At 48.6% G+C, this 13,383-nt stretch overlaps 7 protein-coding genes across 7 annotated transcripts; 4 read left to right on the top strand and 3 right to left on the bottom strand.

Moving 5' to 3' along the window:
- Nucleotides 1-1,381: 1,381 nt before the first annotated feature.
- On the top strand, nt 1,382-3,536 carry N7508_010263 (alpha/beta hydrolase; the record flags this gene model as incomplete). Its single annotated transcript, XM_058468323.1, has 5 exons — nt 1,382-1,727; nt 1,782-3,020; nt 3,069-3,144; nt 3,195-3,255; nt 3,309-3,536. 5 exons carry the CDS (start codon nt 1,382-1,384, stop codon nt 3,534-3,536), a joined length of 1,950 nt encoding a protein of 649 aa, XP_058316169.1.
- Nucleotides 3,537-3,899: 363 nt separating this feature from the next.
- N7508_010262 (class II aldolase/adducin family protein) lies at nt 3,900-4,885 on the top strand (the record flags this gene model as incomplete). The annotated part of the gene is made up of 3 exons (XM_058468322.1): nt 3,900-4,110; nt 4,168-4,475; nt 4,529-4,885. 3 exons carry the CDS (start codon nt 3,900-3,902, stop codon nt 4,883-4,885), a joined length of 876 nt encoding a protein of 291 aa, XP_058316168.1.
- Nucleotides 4,886-5,470: 585 nt separating this feature from the next.
- On the top strand, nt 5,471-6,317 carry N7508_010261 (uncharacterized protein; the record flags this gene model as incomplete). Its single annotated transcript, XM_058468321.1, has 4 exons — nt 5,471-5,668; nt 5,721-5,929; nt 5,981-6,052; nt 6,107-6,317. The coding sequence occupies 4 exons, from the start codon at nt 5,471-5,473 to the stop codon at nt 6,315-6,317; spliced, it is 690 nt and encodes a 229-aa protein (XP_058316167.1).
- A 219-nt stretch (nt 6,318-6,536) lies between these two features.
- N7508_010260 (uncharacterized protein) lies at nt 6,537-7,988 on the bottom strand (the record flags this gene model as incomplete). The annotated part of the gene is made up of 1 exon (XM_058468320.1): nt 6,537-7,988. One exon carries the CDS (start codon nt 7,986-7,988, stop codon nt 6,537-6,539), a length of 1,452 nt encoding a protein of 483 aa, XP_058316166.1.
- An 814-nt stretch (nt 7,989-8,802) lies between these two features.
- Nucleotides 8,803-9,480, bottom strand: N7508_010259 (uncharacterized protein; the record flags this gene model as incomplete). The annotated part of the gene is made up of 3 exons (XM_058468319.1): nt 8,803-8,957; nt 9,010-9,267; nt 9,321-9,480. The coding sequence occupies 3 exons, from the start codon at nt 9,478-9,480 to the stop codon at nt 8,803-8,805; spliced, it is 573 nt and encodes a 190-aa protein (XP_058316165.1).
- Nucleotides 9,481-11,141: 1,661 nt separating this feature from the next.
- N7508_010258 (Peptidoglycan-binding Lysin subgroup) lies at nt 11,142-11,722 on the bottom strand (the record flags this gene model as incomplete). The annotated part of the gene is made up of 3 exons (XM_058468318.1): nt 11,142-11,319; nt 11,357-11,674; nt 11,700-11,722. 3 exons carry the CDS (start codon nt 11,720-11,722, stop codon nt 11,142-11,144), a joined length of 519 nt encoding a protein of 172 aa, XP_058316164.1.
- An 856-nt stretch (nt 11,723-12,578) lies between these two features.
- Nucleotides 12,579-13,123, top strand: N7508_010257 (uncharacterized protein; the record flags this gene model as incomplete). Its single annotated transcript, XM_058468317.1, has 2 exons — nt 12,579-13,038; nt 13,077-13,123. 2 exons carry the CDS (start codon nt 12,579-12,581, stop codon nt 13,121-13,123), a joined length of 507 nt encoding a protein of 168 aa, XP_058316163.1.
- Between the last annotated feature and the right edge of the window lie 260 nt (nt 13,124-13,383).

The raw sequence follows: 13,383 nt of genomic DNA, 5'->3' as shown, positions 1-13,383 counted from the left end.
TTGCTTCTGCTGTTCGTTCGCAATCTACAATTTTTAGTACTTTCTGGTGACCAATGTTACCAATATGGCCGTCTCAGATATTACTCCAATGTTACAGCATCTGGAAATAGTCATTGTGAAATCCAGCCTTTATGACTTTCCTTATCATTCCAGAGACTGCTTTTACACATAACGAAGTTCCTGCGATCCGAGTTGTGGTTATTGTAGTGGTGGGACGGGGGACAGTGATAGATCAGCAACTTGCGGTACCAAACTGCGTAGGGAAAACACTGTTCACACTTCAATTTTACCGATCCTTTCCGGTGTCATCCTTATCATTTCGCCCTATCCACGCAGTAACACAGCTTACAGGGTTTGCGTCTGAATGATACGGGAGTTTCAAGCCCCCCGATGCATTGGAGAGTGATGAAATCATACAAGATACCCAAGACCAAGCATGGTTTGAAAGTCCTGTGGACTTCACTGTTTTGCGAGAGCTGCGTTTCCCTTTGTATAACTTGCTGTTTCCCAGAGATGGCGAAAGGGCCTCCTGGTCTTGGCCCAAAATTCTCCCCCCAAAACTTGAATTTGTCTGGCCAAAATTGAAATGGTCGAACACACCATGACTGCTTTGCAGCTTCGTCGCTTGATGGAGGTCCGTGACCGAGAGTTACCTGATCTGCGGAAGATCGTGCTGCGGATAAATCAACTGTAATGGGTCCTTGGCGAAGACAGCTCCTTTGAGGGGGAGCCCCCAAGGTTGCGAGGGATGCCTTGGGCGGAGTGAAGACTATATGCGAGATGGTGGAAGTTGAATTTGGCTTTGCAGATTACAGCGATTATGAAGCGGAGTCACGAAAGCTTTGACCTGCGAGCTTTGCACATGAAGCGCACTTACACCATGTTCTTGCAAATACACACCACAGGACCGCTGATCCTTTCAACAAGGTTCTATAGGAGAAAATGGGGTTTGAGCCTAAGACTGCGTTAGACTGCCGTGGCTACCAATGGTAGGGATAATAAGAAACGTGAAGATGTACATTAAAGTGTACAGCCCTCTTTTCTGCAAGCCCAGGTCAGATGTTTGTTAAGAAAGAGAAGCGGTGAACTCATAGTTCGCATGCGACCCTTCTCCCCTAAATGCAACCGACCAGGATCTGCCGATGTCTCAGCTTTGGCTCTTCTTATCAAGACGAATCAGAAGACAGACAACACAAAGCAAGCACCAATAAAAGCACACGCGATCCATGCGCATGCATCTCAGCCCCTTAAGAAGAAGAAAATAGTCAATCAATAAACCCCACTTGAGAGTGGGACCCGATCGTCGAGCCATGGATCGACTCATGTTTATCTAAGAGGGGAATCTGGCGGCTTCTTCCTCTACGTCTGTGAGTCTTCCACGATGGAGAAATCACGGCTACCCCCTCGCCCTCGATATACGCGATGGGGCTTACCGCTAGCAGCCGTGTTGACCTTCCTATTGTGGCCAGTCCCTTGGCCTTCACCGTCACGGACCTGGATCTCGCCGGATGTCCCCGTCCCGCTTACCTGGGACGAGATCATGCCTGCGCAGTCGCTGGAATATCACAACTGTGGGGGTGATTTCCAGTGTGCGAGGCTGGAAGTACCTATGGATTATAATCGGACTGATGGGAAAGGGCGGACTTTCGCTTTGGCTGTGGTTCGATTACCGGCCAAGGTGCCTGTCACTGATCCCCAGTATGGAGGCGCGATCTTGATTAATCCCGGTTAGTTGGTTTATTCCTGTCGACACTGACTTAAGCTTATACTTTATTTCTCAGGTGGTCCTGGTGGCTCTGGGACAATGCAGGCATTCGTGTCAGGTCCCGATCTCCAGCTGATTGTCGATGCAGAAGGTGATCCCGGTGAAGCCAGAGATAATACAACCGATAAGTATTTCGATATCGTCGGTTTTGACCCTCGGGGAGCGGGATCCACCACACCCCCAGTGATGTGTTTCCCCGATCCGGTATCGCAGCGGAATTGGGAACTGCAAATTGCTACCGAAGGCATGCTCGGTAGTGGTTGGGATGCACTACAGAGAAACTGGCAGCGAACTGAGGCGCTGAACTCGGGTTGCTCGGTGTATGATATGTCCAGCTTGGGGACAGACGAACCAATGATGTCATATGTCAACACGCGACTGGTCGCGGAGGATATGCTGACTATCATGGAGAGACATGGCGAGTGGCGCGAGAAACAAGGCCAAGAAGCTTCAAAAGCCTTCAGGTGCCACACGTCGGACGAAGCCCTGGCGGTTTTGGAACGTACTCGACGGCGCCGTGGTGAAGAGCCACTGCTTTACTGGGGCAGGTCATATGGCACCCTCCTCGGTAGCACATTTGCCTCTTTATTCCCCGATCGAGTCAACCGAGCCGTTCTCGACGGCGTAGTTGACATGTTCAAGTACTACCAGGGCGCAGGGAAAAATGCCATCACTGACGCAGATGCGATCTTCGAGCGCTTTGGCCAATACTGCAACGAAGCCGGTCTGGCTGGCTGTCCCTTCTACATTGATGGTGGTGCAGACGCCATTAAAGAAGCATTCTTGCAGCTTGAAAAACAGATTCTTAATGCGTCAATACCTGTGATGGCCTCTGCGACACGGGGCCCCGAGGTCGTTACCTGGACGGACATCAAAGCGATGCAGCGAGTCGCCGTGTACCAGCCACTGCTTGCATTCCCACTTCTAGCAAGGAGGATGAGGGAACTATCCAAAGGCAACGCGGTTCCAGCAGCTGATTTCAAACATGAAAATCACTTTGGCGCGTGTCCTTCTAATGCCTGTAGTCGTGCTGGGCCTTGGTCTGCCGAGTGCGCTCGTGCGCAAGATAATGGACTATATGCCATGTCTGCTATCCTGTGCTCGGATGCGGAGTTTTTGACTACGATGGGCATGGAAGAGTTCACGGGTATGTGGAATGAGCTTGCTGCTGATAGTTCCTCTCTTGGGGATTACTGGGCGCAGATGCAGTTGAGCTGTGTTGGTTGGAAGGCTAAGCCTAAGTATCCATTCGAAGGTATGTTCCGTGTTGTCATTCTATATTTTCTCTGCTAAATGGTCTTAGGGCCTTGGGGTGCGAATACAGCTCATCCCTTGCTCTTTGTGTCGAATACTCTGGATCCAGTGACACCGCTACACAGGTATACCTGTCCTGCCCCTGGGTAGAAATAACTAAAGCTAATACATCCAGCGCCCAACACATGAATCGGATGTTCCCGGGATCTGGGTTAATCCAACAGGAGTCAGAAGGAGTAAGTTACTTCATGCAATCTTTCTATCTGTTTATATGACTGACCTCATGTAGCACACCACAATCGCAGCTCCGTCAATCTGCATTGCCAAAGCCATTCGCAACTACTTTCAAACTGGCGCCTTACCCGCGGCCGGAACCCTGTGTCAAGCAGATTTAAAACCATTGGTTGGTTCTCCGAATCAAGTCGCCACTCTCAGCGAACGTCTTAGCCCAGCGGACCGCAAGCTGTTCAAGGCTTTGATGGCGGAGGTTGAGCGAGGACCCATGTTCCCGGTATAGAATACCTACTTTTGACCCTGGCTACGCTGGGCTGGCTCCTTGGATTGTGCCTCTCTACCCAACATTATGATATATGACCTCTTGGATTAATAGGCTAGAGCGTTGGTTTTGTGTATTGCATTGAGCAGTTGTTTCAGCGACCAGAGTTCGGGTGTTCCATTAGCTTCAATTCAATTGTTTTCTTCTTTTCCATACAAGTGTACACTTCAGTATACCTCTCCAAATCCGGATATCCGCTGCGGAGTACCTCGGTTCGGCCAATCTGACTTCACCGATAATCAGCAACCCCGCTCAAAGGTTGGGGGTGTTTCCAATTGCTCGAACTTCATCTGCACCTTCACCGTTCTCTCTTCAACAATCATCATGGCGCCCCCTACCGCAACAGACACCATCACCAACACTGTCACCATGCAAGCCCCGCCATCATCCCAAGCGGAGGGCGCGGAGAAAGCCAAGATCAAAATGCAAATGCCCAGCATGCCCGTTTTCGAAGATAAGATGAACGAGCGCGAATATCTCAAGGGCCGTCTAGCGGCTGCATTCCGCATCTTCGGTGATAAGGGATACGACGAGGGTAAGACGTTCAGCTCCTGCGATGCTTTATAATTATCAACTCACATATATCCAATAGGTGTCGCTGGACACATCACCGTCCGTGACCCGGTTGACCCAAATACCTTCTGGGTGAATCCCTTCGGCACGGCATTCAAGTTGATGAAAGCTTCGGATTTGATCCAGGTTGACCATGATGGCAACGTCATCGCCGGTGGACCGAATCGGATGTTGAACGCTGCGGCGTTTATGATCCACTCGGCTATCCATGCCGCCAGACCAGATGTGCACTGCGCAGCGCATAGTCATAGTCTTCATGGGCGGGCGTTTTGTTCTCTAGGCCGACCGTTGGATATCATTTCGCAGGATGCTTGCGCTTTCCATAATGTAAGTGCTCATTCAATTGCCGTTGCTGCCATATTCAGGCTAACAAAGCACAGGATCTGGCACTGTATAACTCCTTCAAGGGTGTTGTGCTGGCCGAAGAAGAAGGACAGAACATCGCCAAAGCACTTGGAAACAAGAAAGCGGCACTTCTCCAAAACCACGGTCTTTTGACTGTCGGAAACACCATTGAGGAAACAGTCTTCTGGTTCGTCAGCCTGGAGAAATGCTGCTACGCCCAGCTCCTAGCAGACGCAGCAGCGACCGGCCGAGGCGGACAGACGGTCAAAATTGACGAAGCAGACGCCGCTTTCACGTACAAGACAGTCGGAACCCCCAAGGCTGGCTGGTTCAGCGCGAAGCCCCTATTCGATGTGATCCACGCCGAGACCAAGGGCGAATACTTGGAATAAGACATTGATCCATGAATAGGGCTGGACAATTAACATTAGTCTAAACGGCCCTACGCACAAGCCTGTTTATTAATTTGCACGAATGAACGCAATCCGAAGCATCCCTGCGGGTTTCTATCCGCAGTGTTTCTCTCTATTAATTCATGTCGCTTTCCGTAGTAGTGGAGATGCAGGGCGTGGACGGGGTAGTGGTATGAGCGAACGTGATGCTGGCAGTTGAATAAATAGTCCACCCGCGGAGAATAACTTGCGTGTTGACTGTTTGGCACAAATTAATGCGTCTATGGGATGTGCCAATTCGATGGGGCTGGCGGGTTTCACTAGTTAGCCTTGATGCTAGTGTTGTTTTAAGGTGAAACATCCTGGGCTTTCGGGCCACGCTCCGGTTTTAGTCAATCCCACCACTACACATCTGCAGAATGGATAACTCCTCAGATTCCAGGGGTGGGTATATAAATATGGAGGATCTTCATGTTCTTGTGGCATCAAAGTAATCATTTCCTCCTTTTGCTTTTGACATCTACAGCGCAGGAACGCTACCGACTCTTCTTTTCGACAATTATAATCTTGTTCACTATATTCAATATGCGTTTCGGGATCCCCGCCCTTGTCAGCATTGGCCTTGTCAGCGCTGGTGTCGCCGAGCACGTCAAGAGAGAGGATAGCTGGGGTGGCAGTGTTTCTCTTGGTCCCTCCAAGTCGACGATTGTCAACGCCGTCACTACTATTATCCCTGGTGCTGCTCCTTCCACTCAAAACGGCGAGCTGTTCTTGTGGCCTGGCGTGAGTTTGAATAACTTTGTATCCTTTCATTCCACTGTTCTAATCGTCATAGATGTCCAATGGAACCGGCGACCTCGTCCAGACCACCCTCGAGAGCTGGCCCAGCAACTCCTGGTGTGGAGCCACTACCGGCCAGTGGTGTGTGCGCGCCAGTGTCTTCGGAAGCTTTGGCCAGCTTGATGGTGCTGGAGCCGCTGTCAGTGGCGACGACCACGTCCGTATCGAGTACAACCTGGAGTCTGACGGACAGACCTGGAAGCAGTATGTCTTACCCTATGTGATTGAAAGCTACAGTGAAACTAACATACATAGGACCGTCACTAACGCTGTGACCGGCGCTCTTCTCTCCACTTACTCTCGTGCCTCCGGACCCTATATGACTGGGTGAGTTCCCTCAAGACGGACATGTAATTCTTCGAATATACTGACTAGGAATAGATACGGTACTGGTACTGAGTGCGATGGCGGATGCTCTGGTACTATTGCTGCTCAGAAGTACCTGAACACTACTATTACCCTTGCTGGGGCTGATGCCACATTCGGTAACACCATTGCTAAGGCTGGTGGCGCTACTTACACTGGACTCGGCTCCAGCCAGGGTGGTAAGGTCTGGACTATTACTCAAATTGATATCCCTGCCATGGAGTAAATCATTTGATTTTGAGAAAAAGTCATTATGAGAGTGCAAAAACGGATTGGTTGAAAGCCTTACGACAATGTTCTCAGTCCCCTCCGCGTTCCAGTACTTATCAATGGAAAGGTCCAAACATGTACGATAGTTTGAAGAGGAAACCAAAGTATTAGTGAACTAGCCACGCTACTCGGCGCTAATACAGATACAATCCAACATTTATATACAAATCAAAATTTACCCCCGATAATCAAGCAAAACATCCAACCGTACCGGCCCCGGAGCAGCAGCACCTCCAATGCCATTCCGAGCCTTCTTCGCCTCAACATAAGCATCAACAACTCTCTCAGCATTGGGAGTAATAACAGAACACCCCTGTCCATCAGCCTGACAAATCGACATACCCTGCACAAACTGCTTAGCAATCTGCGCCTGAATAGCCGAAACATCCCAACCAGACCACCCATTATTCTCCCCATCCCCAAATGTAAATTCACCCCAGGTACACGAATACCCACCCCACTGATCCTTTGGCAGAGAATGACCCGGCGCAGCACCCCATGCACCCTCTGAATCCTCATCGAAGGCAACATAGCGCGTTTCTCGAGGTGCAATGGAGAACGTCAGGGCAGAGTGTCCGTACCATCCTGTCATCTTGCCGTCGGGTCCCATTTTGTTCCATACCACTACCGTCCAGGGTTTGTCTTGTGCGCCGTGGAACTGCGCGACGTATTTGTAGTTGTGGGCTTCTTCTGGACTGACGGTGATAATGTTGCTGCCCCATGGTTTACCAACATTGCCTTTGTAGTGGATTTCTGTTCCGTGGGGTGCTGTACGCCCGCCAAATCGGTCGAATGAAAATTGTCCATTTGGTGGCTTTTCTGTCCAGGCTATCGGGGCGGGGTTGTGCACTTTGGGTCCTGGGAGGATTTGGTCCACGACTGGTAGGTCTGGGAGTACTTCGCTTGGAATATCGAGGACTGCGTTTACGGCGCCCTTTTCCCCGTTTTTGCCCTTGTCTTTCTTTGGTGGACCTTTTCGAGGGACAGCTTTTTGTTCTTCTGTTGGATTTTCGCGCAGTGTGTCTGCCAATGATGGTGTACCTGTCTCCGGCGTATCTGATTCTGGTGTCCCTGGCTCTGGCGTGACGGTAACCTTCACGGTATTTGTTGCAGTTCGGGTAATGGTTTTGGTCTTTGTGATCGTGACATCTTCAGACTCTGTTTGTTTAGGACGAGAGATCTCAGGCTGACTCATTTGAGACATCGTGGGCCTGGGCTGGATTGCCGCTTGATATATAGGCTCAGGATGGGGCTGCACCTGATTCCAATGGGCTTGGAAAGGCTCCGGGACCATAGGCCCAGGCACGAAGCTGTGCGCCGGGTACTCCGACGCACATGATGTAGGCTCAGTGTCCTCTCTCACGAGTGTCAAAGTACTAAAAATGGTATGTGTAGGCGCACAGTTGCCAACGACTGTAGTGGTAGTCGTGAGAGTAACAAATTCCAGCTCCATATCGCCCTGGATATTCTCCACATTGTCCCAAGCCAGATCCCTCGGCTCCAGCTGCTCAGCATGACGCATCAAATGACGGTGTCGATGGCTATGAGCATGATAGTGATGCAGGCCAGCACATGCATAGTCAATGATGCCGGCGAGAAGGAACGGTATAGATACGTTCCAACGCATTTCAAAAAGGTATAGTCGACGATAGCTCGATAGCAAATCAAGTTTCGAGGATTGAGGCGATATTCCAAGGCGTCAATGGGTTTTGGTTCAAAAATTAATAGTTACACGCTTAGTTGGTCGCATACATGTCGATGGCGTGGTGTCGGTGGTCGTTGTCGTGGTTGTCGCTTGCAGACACGCGATCCGGGGACGCGACATGTTTTATAAAATGCTTTGGGTAGAATGGTCTGGATTTCCACCTGGAATGTACTCCCACGCTTGGCCTTGGAAGGGCTTCGCGAGAGGGACAGTAGCAGCCCTGAATTCCGGGCCTCCTTGGCTAACGATTTGGATCTTGACATACATTTTCGCGTTTGGGGGGTGCTCGTGGCTTTTTAGAAATTGATCACAGCAACTGAATTCCATTAACAAAATATAACTAAACTATCAAAATATTCATTAACAGATGAGAATACTGCTCAATGAAAATCAAGGTCCGAGATCGACCCTGGCAGCCCCTCGCGTCGCATTCCCGCCCTGAATTACATTCGCCCCTCATTTCGCGCGAGAACCCTGTGAACAGCCTGTCAATTAAGTTCAGATTGGATTCAAAATGGCGCGATCGGGATTAGGCTATCTCGTCAAATTCAAAACACAGTATTCAAGGTTGAGCGTTAAAGAGTGTGTTGTATATCAAAGTAAAATGACTGCACTTAACCTGAGTGACACCGTAGACAGATAAAGCAGAAACATATAATTCAATTACCAGGTTAAAAATATTCTCCATATATTTCAAGACTCAAGATTCAGTCTACGTGTCAGACCTCGGTACATCTCACATCCAGCAGGAACCAGAGATCTGCGTCTGAGGGGGTCCAACATCAACCAGTTGTGTACCACTAATGGTAGTAACACTGTGGTCAATGCCATTGAAAGTACAGGTAATGCCATCTTGATCGGAGACAATGTGGGAGATACTCAGAGGATCAGCTGCACTGGTTAGTAAATCGTATCCGAGATAGGAATAAGTGAATAAACATACTGATTTGAACCCATCCACCGTTGATAGGGAAGTCCTGAGTAAATTTACCGTCGGCAGCGCCGATAAAGGAGACATGGACATTGTCATTGCGACGCTTCATGCCCACCGGGTGGCAAGATCCAGAGAGCTGGGTCTGAGGAGGGCCGACATCGACCAGCTCGGCTCCGGTGACGGTTGTCACACTGTGATCAATACCGTTGAAGGTGCATTGGATTCCAGCTGTGTTGGATGAGATGTGCGAGATGCTCAGTGGGTCACCTAATGATGTTACAATGAGTTCTCAAAGTAGGCCCTCCTTTAGAGACACTCACCAATGGAGACGACACTGCCGTCACTTGGGAAGCTTCGGGTGAATTGGGCATCGGCTGCACCAATGAATGTGATATCGACTTGATCGTTCCTCGCTCTTAGTGGACCTGCACTAGCAGTGGCGGCGGCAGTCAGGAGACCGATGAATACAGAAGTCTTCATATTGAACAGATGAATGAATATATCGATGGGTGTTGGTGTGTATTGTAGTGGATTAGATATGATTCTGTCCGCCTTTGGCATGGAACATGACCGTTCTTATACTTTTGGCAATGACTTTTGCCCGCGTCGTCCCAAATTTAGTTTTCATACGGATCTTGCCAACAGCAAGGCGTCCATTGTTCTGCTCCGTCCGAGTAGTGGATCTATGATGTCTACCATTTTGAAAGGACTATATGTGTTGCTGAACAGGTATTGCACAATGAATGATCAGCTGAACTAGGCGTCCCAAGTTCTCTAATTGTATCCATCTATAAAAGGTGGATATCGTCTCTCGGATCCCAAGGCTCTTCGGTTTACTCGGGTGTTCCGACCAATTGAAAATGTTTGTTTTGGTCCCTTTTACAGGTATCAAGTGTTCATTCGTCCGAGATCTTTTGATGTTACCAGAGCCTCGTATTGGTATAGTCCGTCAAGGTTTATAGTTCCATGGGAAGAGCCGCACGAGGCACTAAATATAGGGATTTGATCACGGGAGACGTGTGGGGGTTCTCCATTGGGTATATGTATTATGAATGACGTAAAGTACTATTGGGATATGACTCGCATAGCCTAGTTGTGCCTGTATTAGGCCTGACTGCCCGAAGGTCCTCGGGTCAAATACGAGTGCACCCATACTCAGCCGGGCAGTGAAATGAACCGATTGAATCCAACCCAAGGTTTGCATGACAACACTGAGACGCCTAAAAAGATCTTATAATAGCGTACAACAGTTAGGTTGTATCGAAGTGTGGTATTTTCATATCGTAAGATGACTTCCGGCATGGTCTTTCCCGGATCGTGGGATGAGTTGGTCATTGATTTGGGAGGTGCGGAGGTGGCAAAACGACGTGGGGCCCCAAACAATGAAATTATCCTTGATATGAACGACTGTAGACTTCACTGTTTATCGAGTAATTGAGAAGTTGCTACGCCTAAGATGACATATTACCGAGGCGTCCTTGAATTAGTGACTATAGCCTAGAAATTAATTTGAGTCTCGGCACATTATAAAAAGGTAATATAGATTTAAAGTCTTCTATTGCGATCGCATGTACATCATGCCCACTATTAAGGTATGGCGGATGAATACTGAATGCTTTCGCTCACTGAACTATTTTCATTTTGTTTTGTGCTTTCTTGTTCATGCTTGGGCAGTGCTTTAGGAAGGCAGCATTACCAGGTCAAATCATTGATCTTTAAGAACAAATATGTTAACTTGTTTTATTCACATATTAAAGTGTGATTAAAACAGTGCAGTTAAAACTAGCTGCCCGGTTGTAAGAAATATCACTTCGTATCATACGTCGGTGCTCCAAAAGCCGAAAGTGTATGAGGTCACCCACTTAGCCAATAACGCTAACGACTTCGATTTGGTGCTCCCACTCTTTTGATCTTCTCTTTGTAACTCAGTTTTAGAAATAATGACCCGAGAAGGTGTTAAACTTGGGATCAAATTTCCCCCTATTTTGACAACCTGACGAAGAGCACGTCTGGAAAAGGTTGTCGGAAGAGTCGCACTTCGCAGAATTGGACACGGTGCACATAAAATTTTTGACCTTCCACAATTTAGGAGTCCAAGCCTCGCCACGGTCACACGTAATCCAGTGGCTATCTTCTTTGCGTCAAAATTTGCAAGGTTCGCCCGTGTTTGTTTCATCGGCCCCAAGACCCTTGTGACAGTGCAAGCATCCCTTTGAAGGATCCGCGCGGTGTCGTTTTATCGCGATGTAAGGGCCTCTGCAGTCTTCCTTGGTGAGAAGAATGAATTCCCATGTGTCACTTGACTTGTCGGTGTTAGCGCTTGGTTTTTTTCTTTTTGTGGGTCGTAGTGGCTGACATTGTTGTAGAGGTAGACTGAGATGTAGAAGTAGAGGTAGATGATGACTTAATTGTGGCATTCAACGTAGTACTCAATGTAGGTTCGCTAAGGGACGAGTTTTTCCAGGCAACCAAGGACCGCAAACAGCATGCGGACGAGCAACTGGCATTGGGTGCTCTCCAGGACCAACGCAGATAAGTGATCCCTAAGATAGGTTTCGCATCCGAGCCAGTCCTATGTTCTAGGTTTGTACATCGGCCTCTGTGATTCCGTGTGCTTGAGCGATCGCGGAACAAGAATCCCCAGCCTGGATGGTATAGGCGAACTGGAGTGCATCTTTAAGTATTTAAAGGAAAGATACCCTTTGTCCTTCCAAGGCAACATGCATGATTGAGTGTGACATTGCTGAGAGGAATGTGAAAGAAAATGATACTATCCCAGGGTTCTTAAGGTGATACTGAACGCCGGTACATTTTCTTTAAGCATTATGAACACTTTCCTCAAAGTTAGTTTAAGCGGGTAAAACGGGCGACGAGGCAGGCGATGAGGCAGGCGATGAGGCAGGTCTGTTAGATAGTGGTGCTCTAGCTTTAAGGTCGTATTAGACTGCCGTACCTAGAAGATATAAGAAAGCTCGCAATTGCCTCTCACTTTAAAGCGGGCACCACATACAAATTGTAAGTGGGATGTAAGAATAATGTGAATGTATTGAACTCAAAGTTGTAGGGTTGCTCGTGACCTCGATCTTCTTTTAAAGAAAGGCACTCAAGATATCTTTTCTTTCATACATATCTTTGACCAATGTCGTTCCTTTCGATTGCCTCCCTGTTCTTCTTGATCGCTTTTGTGCTCTACTTTGCCATAGTGTCACCGTTCCGTTACTACATGTGAGCCAAACCTCCACCCATCAGCCTGTTTAACGCACAAGTCCGACGACACTTCTTGTCTCTTTTACCGTCCTCACACCCGCGCACTGAATTTTCATACATCTTGGCTACTGATTTCACCGCACTAACTCATTAACTTCAGCAAAATGGAGGTACGCGAAAAAATACGAAGATGTGGAAGTTGCAGACGGGAGAAATCGCTTGCCCACTTCATCCAACTCGGAAAGTCACTGAGCAGCGAGGGCCAATGCAAGACATGTGACATTTGCAGAGCAAGAAAGAGAAAAGTAAGTGCGACCAGCTCCAAAGAGATTGATCAGACTAATGCCGGGGTAAGCGCACCAAGACCTTCAATGACAACCGCAAAGGTAAAAGACATGAGATTATTCCCGGATGCCAGCCATAAGGCTGAGACTCATGTGGAGATTACAGCCAACAGCTCAGCGACTGGAGAGCCATCTGCCGATGCAGCCACCATAGTCACGATTGCCCGCCAGGGATCCCATTCAATTTCATCTGATTTTGACAACAATGATCAATTCTCTGTTGCCGTCACACCCACACTGGTAGAAAGCTCTACTCGTGAGACTACCAGCACGACCATCGTCACAGTCACAACTTCTGTCAAGCATATTGACTATCTAGGCAAGAATCCTTCCACGAACATCAATGTCGAGGACGAGCTGTCCTACCAAAAGGCCGAGAGCTGTGGACTTGCCTCCGTGTTGAACGCTTCATCTTCCGAAAGCAAAGCCTCTAGTGAAGATACCTCTGACGACGAGAGATCTTTCCCGGGCTCGGGATTGTTCTGGTGTATTCACTGTGAAAGATGTCAGCCTACTCCATTGCAGGCTATCTCAGTTTGCTTGCTTTGTATCTGGAGCTGGAAGTGGTGTGAGCAATGTTCAAATGACCGACCCAGGGCAATTTTCATGTGGGAAGGAGAGGAACATGATGAATGTGTCCATTGCAAGATCAATGCAAATCTGCTCCGAGTGTCGCATGGCTTATCTTCTGGAACTGAAAGCTCCGTTGAAGTTGGCTCGTTCAACGAACTGGTTTTCCCAACTTCAAAGTCTTTCTGTTGTGTTTGCTGCGAGGGACATCGGCCAGTCTCGTCACAGGCCATGTCGGTGTGCTCTATTTGCATTCGGAACT

This window comes from Penicillium antarcticum, assembly GCF_028974205.1.
Source record: "Penicillium antarcticum strain IBT 31339 chromosome Unknown utg000009l_segment0_segment0, whole genome shotgun sequence".
In the NCBI taxonomy this organism is placed as follows: domain Eukaryota; kingdom Fungi; phylum Ascomycota; class Eurotiomycetes; order Eurotiales; family Aspergillaceae; genus Penicillium; species Penicillium antarcticum.
The sequence above is the reverse complement of the archived record's forward strand: the minus strand, read 5'-3'. Positions and strand labels throughout refer to the sequence as shown.